At 47.6% G+C, this 23,471-nt stretch overlaps 1 protein-coding gene across 1 annotated transcript in view; it reads right to left on the bottom strand.

Annotated features, from left to right (window-relative positions):
- The window catches only part of itpr1b (inositol 1,4,5-trisphosphate receptor, type 1b), an 84,480-nt gene that overhangs the window by 58,171 nt on the left and 2,838 nt on the right, over positions 1–23,471 (bottom strand). The window contains 21 exon segments of the mRNA XM_084463463.1: positions 1,392–1,548; positions 1,828–1,969; positions 3,422–3,673; positions 4,315–4,509; positions 5,427–5,546; positions 6,653–6,825; positions 8,116–8,274; positions 8,796–8,937; positions 9,242–9,402; positions 9,594–9,693; positions 11,813–11,967; positions 12,791–12,820; positions 12,988–13,032; positions 14,118–14,213; positions 15,810–15,956; positions 16,438–16,521; positions 17,733–17,831; positions 18,988–19,146; positions 21,027–21,113; positions 21,671–21,787; positions 21,789–21,880. Coding sequence (XP_084319589.1) covers positions 1,392–1,548; positions 1,828–1,969; positions 3,422–3,673; positions 4,315–4,509; positions 5,427–5,546; positions 6,653–6,825; positions 8,116–8,274; positions 8,796–8,937; positions 9,242–9,402; positions 9,594–9,693; positions 11,813–11,967; positions 12,791–12,820; positions 12,988–13,032; positions 14,118–14,213; positions 15,810–15,956; positions 16,438–16,521; positions 17,733–17,831; positions 18,988–19,146; positions 21,027–21,113; positions 21,671–21,787; positions 21,789–21,880 — 2,712 coding nt within the window.

The raw sequence follows: 23,471 nt of genomic DNA on the forward strand, positions 1-23,471 counted from the left end.
CACCTGAGGAGCAGGTGGAGAAGCAGGGCTTAATGCTGCACTCCAGGCAACCCGTAACTCGTGATTTCACGACTTCATACTCACGACTCACGACTTGTTAGCGTTCCAGGCAAGTCACGGCTAACAAACAAACAAACAAACAAACAAACCTGCGGCTCTGTTTTGATGGTGTCCGCGCCAGCAAGCCAGATCTGCTCGCACAGGTGCAATGACTTTTATGGAAACCTCACTTCACTTAACACGAGCAGAGCTTGGATTGCTGGTGCAAAGACGTTCTGCGCGCGAAGATAACAAAAAAATAAACCGTTAAACTTAACTGACAAATCGACATGGCCGACTGTGCAGCATTTGTGTTTTTTTGTGCAAAACTTTTTATCGCCAAAGGAGCCGACGGGGAAGCCATTGTTGTTTATGTTCGTGACGTCAAAAAAACGAACTGGGAGTACATCGTTCAGACACGAGTTCAGGGGTCGTGAGTTACGGGTTTGACTGCCGTTCCAGAGCACTTTCACGGGTAGAAGGTCGTGAAATCACGAGTTACGGGTTGCCTGGAACGCACCATTAAATAGCCTGCTTCTCCTACTCATTCAGGGCTCTCCCAGCCACGGGGCTCACAGGCGGAGAGACCGGTCCTTACGATTGACGGGACCGTCAATTCCACCCTGTTTTTCGTTATTTTTGGTGAAAGACTTTTGGTTTGCAATAAACGTGCCTTTTGGGCTTTTTGCACACTTAAAATCGTGTCCTGATTCGAGCGAGGCGGTTCACTCCCCAAGGCGGGTTGCCACAGTACCCATCTATGAAAATAGTCTGACTGAATACACAGAGAGCCTCACAGTGATCAGTATATGATCTCTAATATAGCATCCAAAATGGAAAGACTAAATGATGTAGCTCAAGATATCTATTTGGCTTCATTTTATCCATTATGTTGAAATTGAATTACAAAGTGTTTATTTATACTCTTTACTAGCTCTGTTTACACTGGTCTCTAAGCTGCTTTATACTCTTTACTAGCTCTGTTTTAACTGACCTCCATGCTGCTTTATAATGTCTACTAGCTCTGTTTTAACTGGTCTCTAAGCTGCTTTATAATGTTAACTAGCCCTGTTTTAGCTGGCGTCTATGCTGATTCTACTGTTTGCCAGATGAACGTGACCTACTAGAAAAAAAAAAATTTGTATACTGACAATAAGGAGTCAATCATCCTATTTTAGTGAGTTTCAAAAACCTGCATATACATGATCCTTTTGATGGGAAAAGGTGATTAGTAAGCTACATCACATTACAAAGTAAGGTTCTAAAAACGGATACAGTGGATATTTCAAAGACCCGCTGTGTCACATTAGACAATTATGTCTGACGGTCCATTCAACTGCTAGAACCAGAACCTTTGGTCTCCTCCTCCTCCTTCTCCAGCTTGGTGATGGGGTAGATGGTGCTGACGTGGACGCAGTCCAGGATGTTCAGCAGGATCTTGGTCAGACGCAGCAGGTCTCGGAAGTTGTAGAACCCAAAGTAGATGAGGTTTCTGGCCAGGTTCACCACCTGCGCAGAACAGAGGTGAACTTAATAATAATAAAACATAACCTGCATGCAAATGCTGTTTTCCCCAACGCCTGTAGCCACACTGCACTCCATTCGTGTTTGTAGAAACTTGCTTCCTTATAGTTTCTCTAAATCTTTATTGTTATGCCTCGAGTGTTCACCGCCACACGTTGGATAAAAGTGTCAGACAAATGACTGAAAATGAAAAAGGAAAACGTTTTAAAGTTTTATTCCATCACAACGCGTCTTACGCAACGCATTTCCTAGGAGAGACCTCACCTCAAAGGTGAGCTTGTTCTTCTCCCTGTCGTTGAAGGGGATATTCTGGGACACCACCTCCCTCAGGTAGTTCTCCACAAACTCCATGGTGAGACAGAAGCGCTCCTTGATCTCATCCCTGGTCGTTCCGTCGTTGTCGTAGCTGAATAAATCAAAGAAAGATACCGGTTTTTTCGTACGAGACCTTTCCCCCGCACCACACTCACCGGGTTGCACTGATTCATGTTGACGTGTATGACCTCAGTGGACGCCCTTGGTCGGGATTTAAACACAGCCCCGCATTATTCTCATCGTAGGGTAAAAGCCTTGGCGGTCCACTGAGTGTTCGGGGGTCAGATGTGGATCCAAGAAACGCTCACAGGGCCTTGAATCGCTCCTACTTACATCTTGTAAATCATGTATGGAAGCACTTTGAACGCTGCCGATTTTGTTTTTTTTATGGTGGTGAAGTCCTTCACTGTGTGCTGAGGTTTTTGATTTTCTACTGCATTTTATTACATTTATTTTACCTATCGACTCCCATTTCACTGATTTAGTTTTAATTTAACAGCTTTAATTTAACAGCTTCGTTCAACAAACTTCCAGTCATATTATCCTATTATATATCATATATAAATATATTTCTATAATTATTGTTATTTTATATTACTGTAATATACTAATTGCTTTCTAGTATATTTATCTTTATAAAACGGGTGGCTTAAGTCAAGCGATCTGATTGGTTCCTAACTGTTGTATAATGAGCGTATACACACAGCTATGACGCCCATTCAGTTTACAGAGTTCAGTATCACTCCGCGCCTAACTTGAACTGTTGTTTATTTTTATATAAAAGCAATAGCATAGTTCACTGAAGCCTAAAAATATGTTGATTGCTGGAGAGGGTGGAAATGTTGTAAAGCAATAGGCACACGGTGAGTGAACTCGACAGTAGGCTAAATTGCCGGCGAACCAAGCTACCGTCTCTAGCCTAGCCTTCTCTCCGAAGGACGCTACAGTGTGTTGCATAGCAACCGCCGTACACTTTGCAGGCAGCCAGGAGGGACTACTTTTTTGTATTTGTTAAAAAAAAAATGCTTTTCCGGCTTTCTGGCTTTTTCAAAATTGAGGGTGTCTATGACTTTCATTTCGCCATACTTACGTAACCGTTTTATAAAAGCAATAGATCACTTCAGTCAGTGAAATGTTCTCATTATACCACAGTTAACGCCCCTTAACTGTGGTATAATGAGAACATACCACAGCCTGTCGTGATCTATTGCTTAATTATACATAAAGCATTCTTTTCTAGTATATTATGCTCCAGATACGCTCCAGATAGGTAGTCGCTAGGGGTGTAACAAAAACCGATTTGAATCGGAAAATCGATTTTGATTCAAAAGATGCAAATCTTCTGAATCGAACTGAATCGAATTGTTCCATTTTAAAAATGTATCGTTCCTGAATCGTATCGTACCCCATGTATCGAGATACGCATCGAATCGTCTTTTATTGGAGAGATGCACACACCCCTAGTAGTCGCCATTCTGTACATCCGACAACGAAAGACACAAAACACTGAACTCGACTGAACCTGAGACCGGCCGGCACTCACTCGTCGATGGCGATCTTGGAGGGGATCTCGGACCAGAGGCGGGCGTACTTGACGGGCGTGACCTGCTCCTGGGGGTCGCGGTCGACGTGCATGTGCAGCATCATGCGGCAGAAGGAGGCGCGCAGGTCAAAGGGCAGGTCCTCGTCCGACATGCAGCGCAGGATCAGGTCCACGTCCAGCTGGCCCGAGATCTTGTTGATGGCCAGGTACTGGCGGTCCAGACACATCCTGGCAAACAGGTTCAGCTGGTACCTGGAGGGAGAGGAAGAGGAATACAATGTCAGACTGATAGATCAGGGTAGCTGGATCGGTTAGTCTAATAGTACTTAATCGTGTCGCATCTGCAGTAGCCTAGCCATCACTGCTGTACATGGGGGAATGGGGTCAGCCTGGCGATTGTTAGTACTTTGCACTTGGTTCTATGAACGTCTTTACTGTACCGACGGCGATGTATTGTTTCACTTCTTATGACAAATGTACTTATTGTAGGTCGCTTTCGATAAAAGCGTCTGCTAAATGCCCTAAATGTAAATGTAATAGGATAGGCTCAAGCTCTAAGCTCTAAGTTCTAATCAGCTGAGTTGAACTATTTTCGTTTATTTCTTAATCAATATTCCCTTTAGGTAAAAGTCCTGGATGTGTTTTAATATGAATTAATATTCAATGCTTTACATTTTGAGTAGTTTGGTTATACTTTCTGTAATCCATATTAAACCTTTTTTCTGCACAGGGTTCATGAATTCATTTTCAACAATACAATGAGTGCAGAGTGTACATGCATGCACATACATACGTGCATGCGCGTGCATGCGTGCATGTGTGTGCACGTGCGTGCGCAAGCATGCGCTTGTGTGTGTGAGTGCATGTCTACACACAACGGGAGGCCTCAGTACCTGTAGTAGCTGACCACCTCCTGGTCCTCCTTCTGGCCCTCCTTGGCGTCCTGGGCCAGCTCCCTGATGCTCTTACTGCGCACCTCCTTGCAAGGGTCCTTCCAGAAGAGCCACACCTCCTCCTCATCCTCAGCCTCCAGGGAGGGGCTCTCCCCGATGGCCGCCGGCTCGATCTCAAACCTGGACAGGACCAACCTGGGGGGGGGGGGGGACAAGACCAGAGGAGTCCACCAATCACTTCAATCACTAACGCTTAGCACACATTTATTCTAAAGCAATTTAGCGTGAATCTTGATTAAGATACGTGTCATTAATGAGTAGGTAGAAGTTAGGCATCTTGCTTAATGATGCCTCAAAAAGGTGAGCCTGCCTACAATAGACTCTGAAGAAGAATAAGTCCCGCCTCTGAGGCTCCCGGTTCCCTCGGTCAAATGTCTACGGGGAATAACACGGGGTTTATGAACGGTCGTACATAACAAACTCTGTAGGTGGCGGAGAAGTAAAAGCTGCGTCACGTTTTCAACTACACACTTTTTTCCATCTAGTTTCGACTGGCTTTTTGGATTGTCGGTGCCGTTAAAGTAGCATTTATAATCGTTAACTACTTTAACGGCACCGACATTCCAAAAACACAGTCGAAACTAGATGGAAAATGTGTGTAGTTCAAAACGTGACGCAGCTTTTACTTCTCCGCCACCTACAGAGTTTGTTATGTACGACCGTTCATAAACCCCGTGTTATTCCCCGTAGACATTTGACAGAGGGAACCGGGAGCCTCGGAGGCGGGACTTATTCTTCAGAGGTCTATGACGTTTGACACAGAACCTTTTGGCTGTGGGTCAAGCAGCTAACCACTACACCGTTCATCTTTAGCCCCAACCAAGACGCCGCCATCTAATCCCCCTGTAATCCAGTCAGCCGGTCTGTTGTGCATTTGTCTTTTATTCATCCATTCCTCTGTTGAAGAGGTCTCGTCGTTACCCCTTTCTCACTTTTTCGAGTCCTTCTGTTATGTGTTTTCTCAACGGAACAAACATTTATTTTGAATATTAATCATCATAAGTAAACAAAAAAAGGTCGGACAGAGCGGTCCGTTGAAGAGAGCGGCCTACTTGGTCTCTATGAGGATGTCTGCGTTGGCCGGGTCCAGCACGGCGTTGCAGATCAGCTCCTGGGTCACAGGGATGGACTTGTTCATGGACACACACAGATCCGACAGGTAGTCCAGGAACCTAACAGACACAAACAAAAACACAAACACACTGAGACGTCTGGGACACCGGAGACTCGACTTTGGCGGTGCACACGGTCATTCAGGGCCTCGTGTTTACCTTCTGGAGGCTATGATGGGCGCCGAGGGAAACCTAACGGGCTGGACCCACGCGCAGCAATATTACTTTAAAAGGCGCCATTAATCCGAAAAAACTACTGAATCAGCCCCTGGTTCCTATTTTCTCAAAGACAACTCGACAGGGCTTCTAAATGCCTGGCCCACTGTGGAATATTTGCTCCTAGGGGACAAACAACTTACAGTGCCCGAAGTTCTCACTGCACACAGCTCGTCACACTCCCCTATGTGTAGACTCTGAATAAATCTCCATGTTTCTACATGTCTTAGCAGCTGCAGTGGAATTTAATTAAGCCCAGTATTTGGGAGTTAGGTTAGGTTAGGTTTTAACCTAATCCAAAATGATCAATTCTAACACTAAACCTAACCCAGCCGTAACCGCCATGAAATGTCAAAAACAAAAAGCAAAGCCCTACCCCAAACCTTATAAACCTAACCCTAACCCAATCAACCCAGAGCCTGCAACTAACACAACCCCTATCCCTATCGTAACCCGGCCCCAAACCCAAACATAACCCACCCTACCCCTACCCCAAAACCATCACATGACCCAACCTTGCCCTCTACTCATTCACATTCAGGGCAGTTCACAGACGCTTTTATCCACAGCGACTTTCAATAAGTACATTTGTCCAAAGAAAGAGAAACGACTCCCCCAAAAACCCTAATGTAACCCCAACCTAACCCTCTACCCCAAACCTCACTTAAAACCCACTGTAACCCAAACCTCAACTTGACCCACCCTAACCGCCATCACTAAGACCAACCAAAGGTCGATCAGCTAAATCACAACTCTTCTCTATCTTGGGACCACAGTGGTGGTCCGAGCTCCCTGCTGATGTCAGGACCGCAGAGTCGCTCACCAGCTTCCGCAAACGACTCAAAACCCACCTGTTCAGAGTTCACCTAGACTCTACATAGCCATTCAGTCCCCTATTTGTCTGTTGCACTATTGTTTGTTGTACGTCCTGGCACTTGATCCGCTCTCACCGGGGCTCCTGGTTCTTCCGCACCAGCGTGACGAAGGTGTCTATCTCGGCGGCCGTGATGTGCTTCTCCAGCAGCTTGCGGTTGTTGTGCAGCAGCGCCGTGATGGTGTCCTCGGCCAGCACGTCGTAGCCGATCTGCTTCTGCATGAAGCGGAACTGCTTGGCGATGTACTCCTGCAGCGATGACGGGGGGGGGGGGGAACATAAGGGGGGGGTGGTGGTGGGGGGCAGAAGGTGTGGGAATGTGAGATTAGAAGTGTCTTTGGGTCGGGGCGCCGCCCCGGTGGCGCACTGGGCTAAAGCGCGTACCGCATAGGCACAGTCCTGAGCGCAGATACCCAGGATCGAATCCGGCCTGTGGTCATTTACTGCATGTCCTCCCCTCATGTGTGGCGTTTGGCCGGGAAATAGAACCTTTTTTGGCTGAACGTGGAAACACACAAACCACTAAGCGACGAGGCATGCCACCGCAACGTGACTCTGGTGTCGACAGATCTCGTGTGTGCCTTGTTGTGCTGTGCCTTTCCCATAATGTTACGTCTCCACGTCAGCACGAGCTGCTGGGATATTACTCAGGGCGGAATGACGAGAATCACACCGAGGCGTGGATGTGGTATTTCTGTTATGGTTACCTCCCCTTGGAAGTATGACTATAAAAGAGGCCTTTAAATACCGATCTTCTTACGACTTCTTAAAACTTCTCGCCTGGTTTCACCCCAAGGAGGCTACGTGTCTCCCGTGAGGTCAAGCGGTGCGCCGCGTGGGAGGGGCGACTGTGTGACCCCCCCCCACCCCACCCCCCCCCCCCCGCAGGAAGGCCAGAGAACCAACCGCCACTCGCTATGCAAATGCTGTTCAAATGAGCCGGCAGGTTTACCTCAAGAGGGAAGGTGGGGGGTGGTGGGGGTGGGGGGTGGGGCATCGGATGGGGGGGGGGGGGGGCGTCGGATCAGGTCATGCTGACGCTGCCCAATATGCATATTCATCAGTTATGCAAATATCCGACAGGAGGGCAATGGTGCAGAGAACGGCTGCACTGACACCATCGCCCCTCGTTTGGAAAGAAAGTTTAGAAGAGCGTTTGCCCTTTGTCAGTTGTCACCATTTTTTAAATATATCCCATCAGAAGGATTATTACTCAGAATGTCAGGGTGGTGTGTGTGTGGGGGTGGGGTGGGGGGCGGTATTACTGAATATGATTACAATTTTTTTCAGAAACAATCTTCAAGATACTTCAAGATTCAATATCCTGGTGATATGGCGAGGGTCGAAACATGTGTCCAGAGGAGCCGTGAGGGGCCTCCTGTAGTGGGGGGGGGGGGGGGGGGGGGGGTGGGGCCCTGTGGTGGAGGTGGGGCCCCGTGGTAGAGGTGGTGGGGCCCCGTGGTAGAGGTGGTGGGGCCCCGTGGTAGAGGTGTGGCCCCTGGTGGGCCCCGTGGCGTCCCCCCCCCCCCCGCTCCTCACCTGGTTCTTGCGGTAGTCCTGCTGGGAGTGCCGCAGCACGCGGTAGCACAGCCGGCAGATGTGCCTGAAGGGGGCGTGCCTCTGGTCGCCCAGCTCCTCCAGCCGCAGCATGGGCCCGTCGCCGCTGTCCGTGAACGGGGCCTGAAGGAGCTTGAAGATCTGTGTGTGTGTGGGGGGGGGGGGGGGGGGGGGGGGGGGGTGGAGGGGAGGGAGGGAGACGAATGACCCCTTGACCTTGACCCCAAACCGAGGGGGAACGGCACCGACCGCAGCGGCCGCACTGGTCGTGCAGACAGACTTCTACGACGTCGGGTGTTGTTTGGGGATTGCACTTTTTGTTGTTGTGAAATTATACATTTTTATTCACGTTTCACAACAATAATCAATTCAACGAGAAGAACCGCTACCACAACAAGAGCTTTGGCCCCCGCGAGTTTGTGTTTGTGCATATTTCATCATTTATGTAGATACTTTTCATTACTTACATTTCTTTTTTTAATTTTATTTAATATTTTCGATTCATAGAGGAACAATGCCTCGTCACGGGAATTTCATGGTCCAGAATGCCCTTTCCCGCGGTACGCTTTGCAATTCGATCACCGAAACGAGACGACTTTATAGTCTGGAGAGGAAAAAAAAAAAAAAAGAAGTCCTGGAAGAAGAAGGGGGACGGGGCGAACCTGTTTGAGGATGTTCTGCTCTCTCATGAGCTTCTGCCGCTCCCTGTTGGGCTTGTTCACCATGATCTCCAGGACGTCCTGGCCGCTGTTGGGGATGTCCACCACGAAGAACACCAGGTCCTCCAGCAGCTTGGTCACAAACCTGGACAGAGACAATGGAGACTCCTTTACTCTGTGTGTGTGTGTTCCAGGCCAAACGCCCGTCATCACCGTGACACGTTCGTTTCATTCACACCAAACAATCGTCAGTCCCATTTCAACTAGGATTATCGTTACTTTATCATAACCATTACGCCTACCATTGTGATTATCATGAGTCCCATCATGACCATAATCATTATCAGTTTATACACTGTAGGTCTACTATCCGAGTGGTAATGAACACACAATGGTTTTAAACGCTTAGTGCTCGTGCCATCAAGGCCCAAGGTCCCATCTGCACGTACCTCCTCTCGTTCTGTGTGATTGTACCCTTCTCCAGCTTCCCGGCAATAGAGGCCAACACTTTGCTGGCATCGTTGGCGAAGTCTAGATCACGCACTTCAGCGGGCGGCACGGGCACAATCGCAAAGGCCTCTTTATCTTCCTTCACTGGCGACGTCCCAATCTGAAACAGTTTATCAATTCATCATTCACTGCCTTCACAATAACCCCTAATAAATCCAGGCTTGTATATGCAAAGATTATTGCATACGCATCGTGGACTATTGATCGGGGGCTATCCATTGTGGACTACCTGATCTTGGATTATACATCATGGACTGTACATCACAGCCTGCCGTGAAAGGTAAAACTCACCCGTAACATCACGGGCTTCTCCTCCTCCTTGTCGATGGGGTTGTTGGTGCTGTGCACCCACGTGTTGGTGCACAGGTGCCTCAGCCTCACGTACGAGCTCCTGGAGGGCGGAGGAAGGACGGCGATGGAGCCATGTCACTGCGTCACCCGACAGGTTACTCTGTAGGCTTTAATAAGCTCTCCTTCCTCACACCTTGGTCATGAAGCTGATGTGTTGTCCATAGGACACCGTTGAGTGATGGTGAGTGACAGCTGGGATTAATAATAGCTCGACAGGCAGATATTATGGACTGTCCTTAACAACGTCAACCACCCACAGTCAGCCAGGTTGGTTGACATTACCACTGCGGCTCAATCGCTTTGACAAGAGTGGGGGTATCTGATGGTTAGGAGACGGCTACACACACGCGCACACGTGCGTGTGTGCGTGGCCCGAGGAGGGTCAGCTGTGATTCCCCTTATATATTAATGTAGGGACAATATCGTGCAGAGCACCTTTGAACGCATATGTAGAATATTGTTGACAGCAAAAAGACAATGTCCATAATATAACAGATTTTTTCTTTATTTCTATTTTTTTTTTCTTTAGTTAAATAATTGAATGAATCAATTAATAAAAAAACCGATTTGTTATTTACCAGTCATTGTATGAACTGCACAGTTTAATAATTGTCTTTTTTTGTGTATTATCACTTATGTCCTGGTCAAGTGAGTCGTGTGTCGCTAGGACGGCTAGGATGTTTTTAAACGCGAGGCGATAATCCTGCAAGGACTCGCGTGTCGTCACGACCGTCACTCAGACCCTGGCAACGACAGACCCTGGCAACGGCAGCTTAGTGACCCCTGGTGTCGTCACTGTCTGTGTCTCTCTCTCTCTGTCTCTCTCTCTCTGTCTCTCTCTCTCTCTCTCTAGCCACGGAGCCACTACACCTAATCCATGCTGTGCATGTGCTGTCCCTATACCCTTCCCAGCTTTCGGCCGCAGTCACTTTCTTGGCAGGTGTTACATAATGGTAAACCCAAAGCCTGTAAGGCGTAAGGCTTATCTCTCTCTCTCTCTCTCTCTCTCTCTCTCTCTCTCTCTCTCTCTCTCTCTCTCTCTCTCTCTCTCTCTCTCTCTCTCTCTCTCTCTCTCTCTCTCTCTCTCTCTCTCTCTCTCTCTCACTCTCTCTCTCTCTCTCTCTCTCTCTCTCTCTCTCTCTCTCTCTCTCTCTCTCTCTCTCTCTCTCTCTCTCTCTCTCTCTCTCTCTCTCTCTCTCTCCCTAGGGGTTGGGTCAAAGCCAGAGACGCCAAACAACAGTGGCGGTGGCGGTGGCGGCGGCGGCAGTTTGATGAGTGTGGACTCGGTCACCTGACCCCGAGCACCCACACCCGATAGGCCGCATTAGGAGCGGCGTGTCGTTCTTATCTGATGGCGCACGGCGGACATGCAGAAGAAAACCTTTCCGGCACGTGATGTCCGCCCATGCGATAAGGGGAAGAGGAAGCGGCGACGGATAAACAAATTCACCCGGGGAGAGGGAGGGAGGGAGGGAGGGAGGGAGGGAGGCCAGGTGCAGGGGCAGGTGTCTGATCACACACAACAAAGCACCCGTGTGCCTCGGAGAAATGCGGTGTGCGTGTGTGCGTGTGTGCATGTGTGCATGTGTGTGCGTGTGTGTGCGCGTGCGTTATGGGTTGTTGTTATGGATCTCTTCCTTCATGATCGATTCATCGTTGGCACTTTTTGTTTAGTCCCTTATAAAATGAATGCACTTTATTTTATTTATGTCAGCGTATTTTTTCGACCGGGGTAAACCGGTCTGCACTAGTGCCGTCATTGTGGGTAAAGGTGACATTCCTTTGATTTGATTTTCATTGAATGTCATAAACTATTTTTATACTTGTTCGCCAAGTTAATGATACCATCACGAAATGAGCTTAGCAGACTGTGAAAATGCACGCACACGCATGCACACACACACACACGACGGGGACAAATTGAAGCCTAACTACAAGAAGACATGACCGGTGAACACCAGTGAAGGGTCAGGGGTCAGAGCTCGATGGATGACTTATCATAGAAACAACTCTCTAGTCCAGTAAGGTCTGCCCACCAGGAAACACTTCACACTTCACAAGGGCCAGCAGGACTAGTGTACACACTGCTAGTACACACACTTTTGTGTGTACTAGCAGTGTGCGTGTGTGCGTGCGTGCGCGCGTGTCGTGGTTTATACCTGGGCACCATGGAGTCCCCTCCCCTCAGGGTGGTGGGGTCCAGCTCGAAGATGGACGAGATCTCCATGCCGTCGGGGACGGGCACCAGCGTGTACATCACCTTCCCCTGGGGGGCCCGGAGGCGGGCGCGCAGGGCCTCGTGGTCCGCGTCCAGCTGAGACATCCAAACACAACCAAACCAGAACCAGACCGGGGGGGTCAAGGTCTTTGTGACACACACTGACCAGTACCTGGACCCTGGGGCGCTTCCTCAAGGGCCCCCTCGGACTCATTCCGTATTCACATATAAAAACACAAAGAGGTGAATCATAATAGTTTTTATATTATAAAAGATATACATTGTGGTGTAAATATATTTGCTATGTTTGTTATTATCACTATGCAAATTAAATCAGTCCAGTCCCTTCATTATTTTATAGTCCCATTTCTCCTCCAATAACTTTTAAACTAGGTACTCATTTAACTGCTCAGCGTATAACGATCACAACATTCTCTATTCTGTCAATCATCTCATTTGTATCGTTATGCTCCTGAGCCAAAATGAGTCATGAGTAACAGTGGAAAGCGACCACACCCTTGGTTCCAAGTAATTTAACAACTGTGTGACTGTAAACAACTTTTTCATCTGAATGAACACCCCTGCTCTACACATGCCAGTGGGAATGGAGAGAGCCTTCCGATGGTCTGTACAACACTGCCACCTGGTGGTGGTTTCTTCTACGGAACATGCTTCAAAAGAGACACCTTGTGGCCAACTAGCGTCACAGCATCCTTTGCAACTCAATCGGCTCAGGTAAAGAATGTTAGAACTTATGACCCATGCAGAATTCAAGCAAAGATATGGAATAATATGGAAAAATAAGGACCACTCATAAAAGACACAGCAGAGGCAGAAGGCACGAGACAGGACAGAGATGAGCACAGGCTAAAAGGCTTGACTATACTGCTTGGCGACGCCAATAATAAATGGACCGTACCTGGAAGTTAAAGGGTGTGAAGTCCGCCACCTGAGAGGGAAACAGAGAGACCCAGCGAAAACCCAGTTAGAAAGCACTGTGGTACCGAGACAGAGAGGAACATGGGGGAACGTGGAGGAACATGGGGGAACATTGGGGGAACATGGGGGAACATGGAGGAACATGGGGGGGCTGGAGAAGAGAGGAGGAGGACTCACTGAGGACCTCTGCTCGGCAGGCTCCTCCTCAAAGTCTGGGTTCACCTGAGGGGAAAAAAGAGCCATAGCTTGAATCGTGAACCCCGTTCTTAGTTAGTAGGCTATGGTGCTATGGTATTATTGACTTCATCAAGCTGTCATCAAGCACATAATGCTTCTATTCAACGGCTGGAATTAATAATGAATTGGATATGAATGCTCACAGTGTGTTGAGCATTCATTGTTGTCTTTCTTTTTTTTGTCTTTTTCGTTTTTTGTCTTTCTCAGTACACTTATAGTGGATTCAGATACATGTCATTAAGGAGCAGGTAGGGGTTAGATAGTGAAATCAGAGACAGGTCTTATTGTTAGACCTGCAGCCATTTGGTTATTGAGGCCAGTACATCACATCAGGCAGCATTAGCTCAGGAGGTAGAGCGGGTTGGCTGGTAACCGCAAGGTTGCTGGTTCGATCCCCGGCTCCTCCTAGCTGTGAGTGTCGTGGTGTCCCTGAGCGAGACGCCCTCACCCTGACTGCTCCTGACCAGCTGGCTGTCGCCCTGCGTGGTCGACTCTGCCGTCGGTGTGTGAACGTGTGCATGAACGGGTGAATGTCAGTCAACACTGTAAAGCGCTTCGGATAAAAGCGCTTCATATAAATGAGGACCATTTATCACATAACGACTTACAATAAGTGCATTCAACCATAAGAAACCAGAAATTCCGAGAATCATGCGAGTGCATTAAGTTAATCGGATAAGCAGATTGCCTCCGATGATTCTAATTGGAAACAAGAGACGGAGGATGTGTTTTGATGCGGTCTGAGGGGATGAGTGTTCAGTCAGTCTGCCACGGAGGATGTGCAGGGCATCGCGGAGCGAGGACAGCAAACCACCAGTCCCTTTTAGGCTGAAGGTCAAACTCCCTTTCCCGTTACCCCACCCACCCCCCCCCCCCCTCCCATCCCCCAAGCGATGGACCCTGACAGTGGAGGGCGGGAGGAACGGAAACGGCACACACACACACACACACACACACACACACACACACACACACACACACACACACACACACACACACACACACACACACACACACACACACACACACACACACACACACACACACACACACACACACACTGCACCCACCTCTGCAGCCATGTAGCAGCCGGTGGCCAGGTGTTTGAACCTGAACAGGCTGTTCCAGTAGCCAGCCCCCCCGCGGCACGGGTCGTGGTGGACCACCTGGTACAGAAGAGAGGGGTGCACACGTGTCACAAGCGCTATTCGCTCATTCGGACACCGTTGTCCGAAGCGACTTCCAGTCAATGCGGGCGTGTGTGTGTCACTGGGCAGCAGGCTGTTAGGGGATGACAACTAGTGGTGGATTTCATGATTCGTTTGAATGAACCAGTTTGTGTCAGTCAGTTCGCCAAGAAGAGTCGTTTGCTTGTTTGTTTGTTTGTGTGTTTGTTCGCATTTCCGGTAGCGGTGAATCACGGTTCTCAGTCACTGAGTCGGTCAGACTCAGCTCCTCCCTCGTTCTCATTCTCAAACGATCGATCGATGAATCACAATCGTGCAACGGTGCAAACGGTCATCAATCAACACAACATTAACTAAGTTCCTTTTAGCTGAGGAGTGCTTCATGGTCGGAATCGGGATGTTGTTGCCCCGGCTGGCTCTCGTGACGTCTCAGTCCTCGAGTCTTCACCGCTAAACACAGTCAGCGAACGAACGGCGACTCGCGAGTCAGCGACTAGTGGGCGGAGCTGGGAGTCGAGTCTCGGCGAACGAACTATACAAACGCGACGAACTGAAACGGGGAATCAGGTCGGTTCGTTCATGTTAAAGAGTCGTTCGTTCGAACTGATTCGTTCGCGAACGAGCCACCACTAATGACAACAGGTTAGGCTGAGGGCCTCCAGAACCTAACCCAATACTTTCCGGCGGGTCAGAAAAGTCAGAAAGCCAGAACCACACTATCCAGACTCAGGTCCATTATTCACTTTAAGGAACTATGATAATAATAACAACAACAACAACAACAATATACTCAAAGGATAGATACCCAACGAAAAAGTCAAAATAACAACATAAAAGACGCAGTAAAACTCCAAAAACTATTTCAATGACCATAACGTCTAGGGGTGTGCATCTCTCCAATAAAAGACGATTCGATGCGTATCTCGATACATACGTACGATACGATTCAGGAACGATACATTTTTAAAATGGAACGATTCCATTCAGTTCGATTCAGAAGATGTTCAGATGTGGCACGGCTCAATTCGAGAGGGTATGATGCAATGGATTTCTTGTTGAAAGTAGACAATCATTTCACAAAATGAATTAACTTGTAAATGTGCCATTTCCTTCAAAATGATTTTTATCAAAGACTAGAGAAGAAGTGTATTTGTTAGGGGTGTGCATCTCTCCAACAAAAGACGATTCGATGCGTATCTCGATACATGGGGTACGATACGATTCAGGAACGATACATTTTTTAAATGGAACGATTCGATTCAGAAGATTCGCATCTTTTAAATCAAAATCGATTTTCCGATTCGAATCGTTTTTTGTTACACCCCTACTAACCACCTGAAGCTGTGTGACTTAAACAACTAGTTTAGTTAAACTGTAGTCTTAAACTATTTCAATGACTATAACGTCACACGAAAACATTAACGAGGCATCCGATTGTTAACGAACGAGGGATTGCGTGACAGAGATGGGGCAGAGTTAAATATTATCTATTGAAACAATTCCTACGCGTCACTGATCAGCACTATCAGCCTGGGGTTCTAACGACGTCGCGCGGTGGGGTTGACGGGGGGTCACCTCGATCTCCCAGAGTGCTTTGCTGCTGGTGGCCGAGGTGGCGGACTGGCGGCCGGTGGTCCGGAGGAAGACGTGCTGCTTCTTTCGGTGGTCGTCACACGTCAGGAACTTCTCCTGCTCGGCGTGGAACATCCGCACCACGTCGCCCTGGGCAACACACGCGCGCGCGCACACGCACACACACACACACACACACACACACACACACACACACACACACACACACACACACACGATTAAAACATTGACACATTACATTGCATTTATGAAATCACTTTTTAAGACTTAGTGCTGGCTAATAGCTTCCTGAATTTCCCCTAGGGATAAATAAAGTTTATATCTATCTATCTATCTATCTATCTTAATTATATCGTGTAACAAGGTTCAAAGGATTCAAGTATCAGGAGCTGTATTCATCAGACACACAGTAAGAGGGGTAGCTCTAAACAATGACATTCTTACTAAACATTCTTCTGACACAATATGAATGTTTGGTCATAAAATGATGGGACTGTGAATGTAGATTAAAGAAAGATACACCATAAGTATTGAAATTGAGATTATTTGGACCATATGTTCTTAAACTTGTTTCATGCATTTAAAGAATTGCACTGTATGAGTAACTCACCCCTTTCAGGATGGTCTCCTTATTGTCACTCCACTTCATGAAGAGTGTCACTTTCCAGCTGGTGTTGCAGTTCACCGAGTTCACCTGCAGGGGGAGGACAGCGGTGAGATCCAGATCGCCCTCTTTTGGGGATCCTTTAAATAAACAAATCTCTCTCTCTCAGTACAAATCCACGCTTGCTTTTATGTTTGATAACCAAACCAAACCAAAAAAATATATGTTCATAAAGGTTTCTCCAGGTTGATGACGTCAAATCTAATCTTTCACAAAAGCTTCTAAGTGGATATCTGGGCTGATATTTATCCCTCGTATTCATTCATCTTTCATTTCATGTCTTCTCACATGGCACCTACTGCACTCCTCTTCAGCATTAGAAGCATGTTTGTCCTAACTATCTGTCGTTCTTTTGAATGTTAGGTTATAATGGGGGGGTTATCACCACCCTTTGTAAAGGTTGGGATCAGGTGAACATTTTCTCAAAGGGATCAAAATACTTGAACAGGACTCTTTTTCTCTGTACAGAATCTATTGTTTAAAGTCGCAATCATGTGTAAGATTGCACCCTTCCCAGTTAGGAGACTCTCAGAATGCATGAAGATAACACTCAATAACGTGTTCTGTCCACTCAAACTGGCTGTGCAACAAGTGTGATTCAAACCAGCATAGCATGACTGACTGGTTGCCGTCAGTGTTGGGAGGTGTTTTGAGAGTGTCAATAGTCAGATTCTTGTGAACAGGGTTAGGGCCAGGCGTAGGATGTGATTTTGCTCGTAATACTCGTAAACACTCCCTGCCTTCTCTGGAATGAGGCATCCCAACTCTGCATTCCTTCTCAAGATTTCTTCCTTGTTAGTATAAAGGATTTTTTTATTTTCCATTGGGGAGCTAGGGCTGTCATAAATATATGCCCTGTAAAACCCTTTGAGGGTTCAACTGTGATTAAGCGCTGTACAATCTTTCTTTGGCATTACCTATATCCAATAGGCATGGGCGAAACGATTCTTTTCCGGGAATCAGTTCTTTCAGTTCCCTTCACTATCACAAATCGTTTGTTCGTTAAGTCATATGGTCTGTTACGTCATTTGGCGGGGAATCTCAGGTGTCTTGGCCTCACCGCTTTGCTTGTAAATACGAGGTTCGCCCGCAAATGGAGCCTTTTAAAAACACCATGAGGTCTCAGACGGTGACGGTGCTCGGGGAAAACAGCTCATTTGGAAGAAGAATGGAAGAAGAAGCTCTAGTGATAAACAGAACGTCCAGGCGGGTTCGCACTCTGATTGGCCGGGCTGCTCTACCTCATTGCATCCTGGGTTATCCACCAGCTGGTGGCTGCTGGCGTGCAGAGGCTGGCCAGCGTTCACAGGGTTTAGAACCACCTTATCTCCAATCACCACCTGCAGATCATAACACATCACAACAACACACCCCCCCCCCCCCCGGCCCGCACGTCAACAACACAACAGAGATGCTTTAAGTAGGAACAATATTCTCTCTCTCTCTCTCTCTCTCTCTCTCTCTCTCTCTCTCTCTCTCTCTCTCTCTCTCTCTCTCTCTCTCTCTCTCTCTCTCTCTCTCTCTCTCTCTCTCTCTCTCTCTCTCTCTCTCTCTCTCTCTCTCTCTCTCTCTCTCTCTCTAGACTTTTAATCTTGTCCTGATGAAGGCAAATTAAGCATTTCATCTTTTAAGATCGCATCCTTACATTCCCCACAGTAGCCCAATCAAGGGTTTGGATTCTGAGTGAGTGTGTTTGTGTGTTCAGTCTGTTTTATTATTTAATAACAAATTCTGTTAAGCAAAGCGTGTGTGCGCACACACACACACACACACACACACACACACACACACACACACACACACACACACACACACACACACACACGCTCACACACACACACACACACACACACACACACACACACACACACACACACACACCTGTCAGTCGCTCAGAGACATCCTGAAATGATTTGTCGTTACTGGGAGACGCAGCAGATGCTCGCTGCCGGGTTTAAGTTTGGAGCACTGAAGCTTGGAAAACCCTAGGGCTGTAAAGTGGCGTTTCCTGCGTCAGTGTCAAAAAACTGTCCTCTAATTATCCCTCATTATCCATACTCGGCATTTTACAATGACTCATTAAGCCCAGAGCCAAAAGTAGCTCAACTGGCTGCAGCAACAAAAGGTTAGCTGTATTTCTTGCTGCGTTCCTGCAGGCGTCGCCTAGCGAGACGCCCCCCAACCCGTCTACCTGCTCCTTAAGAAAACTATGTCAACATTATTCACCGTAAGCAGGTCGGGGGGGGGTGGTTAAGCATCTGGCTCAAAGGATGCTTACAGGACGACTGGCTGACATTTGGGATTTTGCACCTTTCGACTGGGTAACAAACCTACACCCTCGACCCTAGCCCTTAGACCCTATCGTTACCCCCTTATCCTGCAAGGCATGAGACAAACAGTATAGAGAGTGGGCTCTAAGGAAAGAGGGCTGCACTCGTGATGCCAGAAGCTCCACGTTGTGTTGAGGAACACTCCCGAGGCGGCCTTTCCACTCACGCTGTCCCCCAGGGAGCGCAGCTTGTAGAAGGGCTGGATGTAGAACCAGGAGCCCTCGTTGCCCGCCGAGTCCAGAGTCACTCTCATGGCATTCTTCTCCAGCAGCGCCGGCAGACGCTTGTTCACCGTCAGGTATTTGTTGCTCTTCAAGTGTAACAGCTGTGGTGGAGGAGAGGAGAGAGGAGAGGGGAGGGGAGGGGAGGGGAGGGGAGGGGAGGGGAGGGGAGAGAGAGGAGAGGAGAGGAGAGGAGGGGAGGGGAGAGAGGAGAGGAGGGGAGGGGAGGGGAGGGGAGGGGAGGGGGAGGGGAGAGAGGAGAGGAGGGGAGGGGAGGGGGAGAGGAGGAGGGGAGGGGAGGGGAGAGAAGGGGGAGAGGAGGGGAGAGGAGGGGAGCGAGAAGAGGTGAGGAGAGGAGGGGAGAGAGGAGGAGAGGAGAGAGGAGAGAAGAGGAGGGGAGAGAGAAGAGGAGAGGAGAGAGGAGGGGAGGGGAGAGAGAAGAGGAGAGGAGAGGAGAGGAGGGGAGAGAGGAGGAGAGGAGAGAGGAGAGAAGAGGAGGGGAGAGAGAAGAGGAGAGGAGAGGAGAGGAGGGGAGAGAGGAGGAGAGGAGAGAGGAGAGAAGAGGAGTGGAGGGAGAGAGGAGAGAAGAGGAGAGGAGGGGAGGGAGAGAGGAGAGGAGAGGAGCAGATGGAAGGGGAGAGAAGAAAATAGAAGAGAAGAGGAGAAAGGAAGGGGGAATTAAGTAAAAAGGAAAGGTTAGGAAATGAAGGTAGAAAGGGCGAAGGAAGGAAACAAAATAAACCAAAAAAGGAAAACCTGCAGAGGAATATATTCGAATGACGTAACAATTGCTTTAGACATTGCAATTGAACGATACGCATTGAATGTGAGATGTGCTGTTGTTACTTTATTCCATAGAAGGAAAACGTTGGTGTAACGGTTGCACAACAGACGAACGCACCCATGAGAAACTGCTCTTTTGAAACATCATTGGCATTTTTTTCAGACGAACGTGCTTGAAAAGTCCCAAGAAATGTTTGGAGCTGGAATGTTATTTCATGACCAAAACTCCTTAAATAAACTGTTCCTAGTCCCCCCCCAAGTCATTCAAATGACTTAACTACTAACTTAAGACTGGCCTCACGTGACCAGCAGAGAGTTTGAAACAGAATGTCAGCCCTGTAAACAACTGAAACATTACTTTCCCACACTGTCAGAAGATACTTTTACTTGAAAATGAACCTCAAATTCAGCAGATGTTTAAAAACAAATAATGCATTTAAAAAAGGTAGTCTATCAATTATCTATGTGGGTTTTATCCCAATGAAATAAGGTTGGGACTCCTAGCTCATGAAGTTTGAATAAAGAAAATGACAAATGATGACACATTTAGGTATTATTTAAGTGTCAAGTATTATTTTGAACAATTTAAATAGCATTTTAAAACATTTACAGTCCAGTGGCCCACGGGAATCCTTTGGAATAAAGAGTCCATGAAACAGAATGTGTACCCAGTTTAAATATGGTCATATACTGTTATCATTTACTAAAGCTTTTTACTCCATGTCAACACCTTTCTCCATGACCATCATTGGTAGCAAACGCTATACAGCTAATCGCGCCAGTGAGCTAAACTACTCTCCTGGTCAAATGTACAATCAGTAAGAGAGGGAGCGATAAATCCCTTATAACTGTTTTTATGGACGGGCTGTTTCTGGAACAATTATTTAAAACAGTTGGATGAGTTGGAAGAGATTACCTCATCAAAGGTGTGTGGTGCGTGTGCGTGTGTGTGTGCGTGTGGTCCCTCACCATCAGGTCATGTTTTGCACTGCACTTATACTGAATATTTAATTTAATTTATTCATTATTTATTTAGCTTAGTTTTTATTTATGTTAATGTTTATTTTACAATCCAATGACGCTCTTTTTAATTGAAAATTTGAGAAAGAGACAGAGAGCGACGGACAGACAGACAGAGTACAGACAGACAGAGTACAGACAGACAGAGGACAGACAGACAGAGTACAGACGGACAGAGTACCTGGATGACGTTGCCATACTGAATGACAGACCCCAGCAGCTTGCGGTTCTCTGATTCGTTCTGTTTCTTCTCCAAGTCTGCAGCGTGCTGGAGCGCAGGAGAGGAGAAAGAAAGAAACTATTATCATGACAGTTACACCAGGGGGAGTTCAAAACGACCGAGCGTCATAACGTGGAGGCCACACACGGTTAACCAGGCGGCTGTCAGAACCATACGGGAACACCATCTTTATAAAATGTAAACATGTTAATCATGACAGACGGACAACAATAACCCCGGAAATATCCCTCGGCCCTAAGGGACGTCCTGAAATACGAGCGCGACAGCTATCTTTCTAGGTGACAGTTTGGCGTGCACACGCCAAACTGCAGTGAAGAGGAAACATTTCACACGTACACCGCATGCTATACTGAACATGCACAAAGACGCGCCCCGTTGCTGTGCAGGTACGCAGGTACGCACAACGCAGGTGCACGCAGGTACGCACAACGCAGGCGCACACCGACTACAGGAGCGTGTTGAGGAAGACACACACACACACACACACACACACACACACACACACACACACACACACACACACACACACACACACACACACACCACACACACACACACACACACACACACACACACACACGTACGTGGAGTTTGTTGAGGAGCACGGTGTCGGTGGTGCTGTTGCCGCCCGGCTTCGCCGCCTTCCAGAACTGCTTCTGTGCCGAGTATCTGTTCATAGGACACAGTTTGAACAGGCAGTCTGCGGGAGAGACAGGGAGGAAGGGAGAGAAGGGAGAGAAGGGGGAGAGAAGAGAACAAGGAGGTGATTGTTAAAGGTACGACGATGAGAGTGACTATGTGCCTTAACCGATACTTGAGTAAAGTGAGTTCCGGGTTCCTTGATTCCTTCGAGCCCTGGGTGCCAAGTCACACTTTGGGGATTTTATCACTCATTGTTTTGATTTTTATTTTTTTTTTTAATTAAAAACACACACAAGACACATGCACTCTTTCAGAACTCACACTGAAAGTTTAGGGCCAAAACCATCATCAAAGATTAAGACCAGACCATTCCCCCATCGAGACATTGACCTCATACTGTCATCGTGACAGCTCACCGCGCTGACAGAGTAGAACCCTAGAATTATCTCCCGGCAAGCCCGCTCGTTAGCACCCCCGTCATTAAGGTAATGGCGCTAATTGATCCCAAACGGCCGTCACTAGTGAGTATGATGGGAACACATCGCAGCGGACGAACGTCAGTCCGTCGGTGTGACCTGGTGGGCGCTGCGTGCACGACGACACGTCCTTCAGGAACAGGAACTGAAACTGAACTTGGAGACCTAATGGGTTTTGACAGTGCCAAGAATAGCCGCTCTGGCGGGTTCCACTGGAAAAGCAGCTAATGCTGCTGATGTAGCTACGCTGTCTGGGGATGCTCCGTCACAGGGGGTGTAGGGGGGGGGGCCACCAGGTAGGGAAGTGAAATGGAGGGAAATTGGACAAAGTTCAGCGTGGAAAGGGAGTGGCTAAAAGGGGAATGTAGGGCAGTGGGAGAAGAGACCTCGGGGGTCAGCATGTAATCAGGGCAAGGAGAAACTAGGACAAACTAGGAACAGAAGTGGGTTGTTTGTTGCTGTGGCGGAGGGCGTTAGGCTGTGCTACGCTACAAATGTAGGCTAGACACGTGTTGGGCAATCGCAGCTCATTTTCAGAACATTTCAGATGTAGATTGCATAGAACGTTGAACATATCTATGTATTTTCATCACTCATACATTATGTTGTCATTAAGGAACATAACATTTGCAGATTAATAACAATAACACACTTCTAAAGAGATATAACTTCACCTGCATGTCAATAACATAATTATTAACCAATCCTTATGGTTTTTACAATGAGGTCATTATAATTTATTTTTTTTAACGATCATCGTTTATGATCGTTGCGTATGATGTATAAGTAAAAACATACATTTGGTCAACACTTACAACATGAATAGTAATATTTTAACCCTTTCATATCTAAAACCGCCAAGCCTTCACCTACACAGACAATGTGTTCATTGAATTTGCCCTGCTTGACCAATGACACGGTACAACGATGCGATGTCCGATAACACGACGATTATAGGGACTGTCAAATGGGGTGATTTCCTCTGAGATTTCCTCCAATCATCTGACACGCAGGATCTGTGTGTCGATAGGTCAAACACTCAATAGAGGCAACATTTCCATCCCAAGCAAGTACCATGGATTGTTTGACGACAACAAACTCGTCATTCACACGCACACACACACACACACACACACACACACACACACACACACACACACACACACACACACACACACACACACACACACACACACACACACACACACACACACCACACACACACGCAACACACGCATTTACCTAGACGGCTGCTCAGAGACAAGGG

This window comes from Micromesistius poutassou, assembly GCF_964030765.1.
Source record: "Micromesistius poutassou genome assembly, chromosome: 2".
Taxonomy (NCBI): domain Eukaryota; kingdom Metazoa; phylum Chordata; class Actinopteri; order Gadiformes; family Gadidae; genus Micromesistius; species Micromesistius poutassou.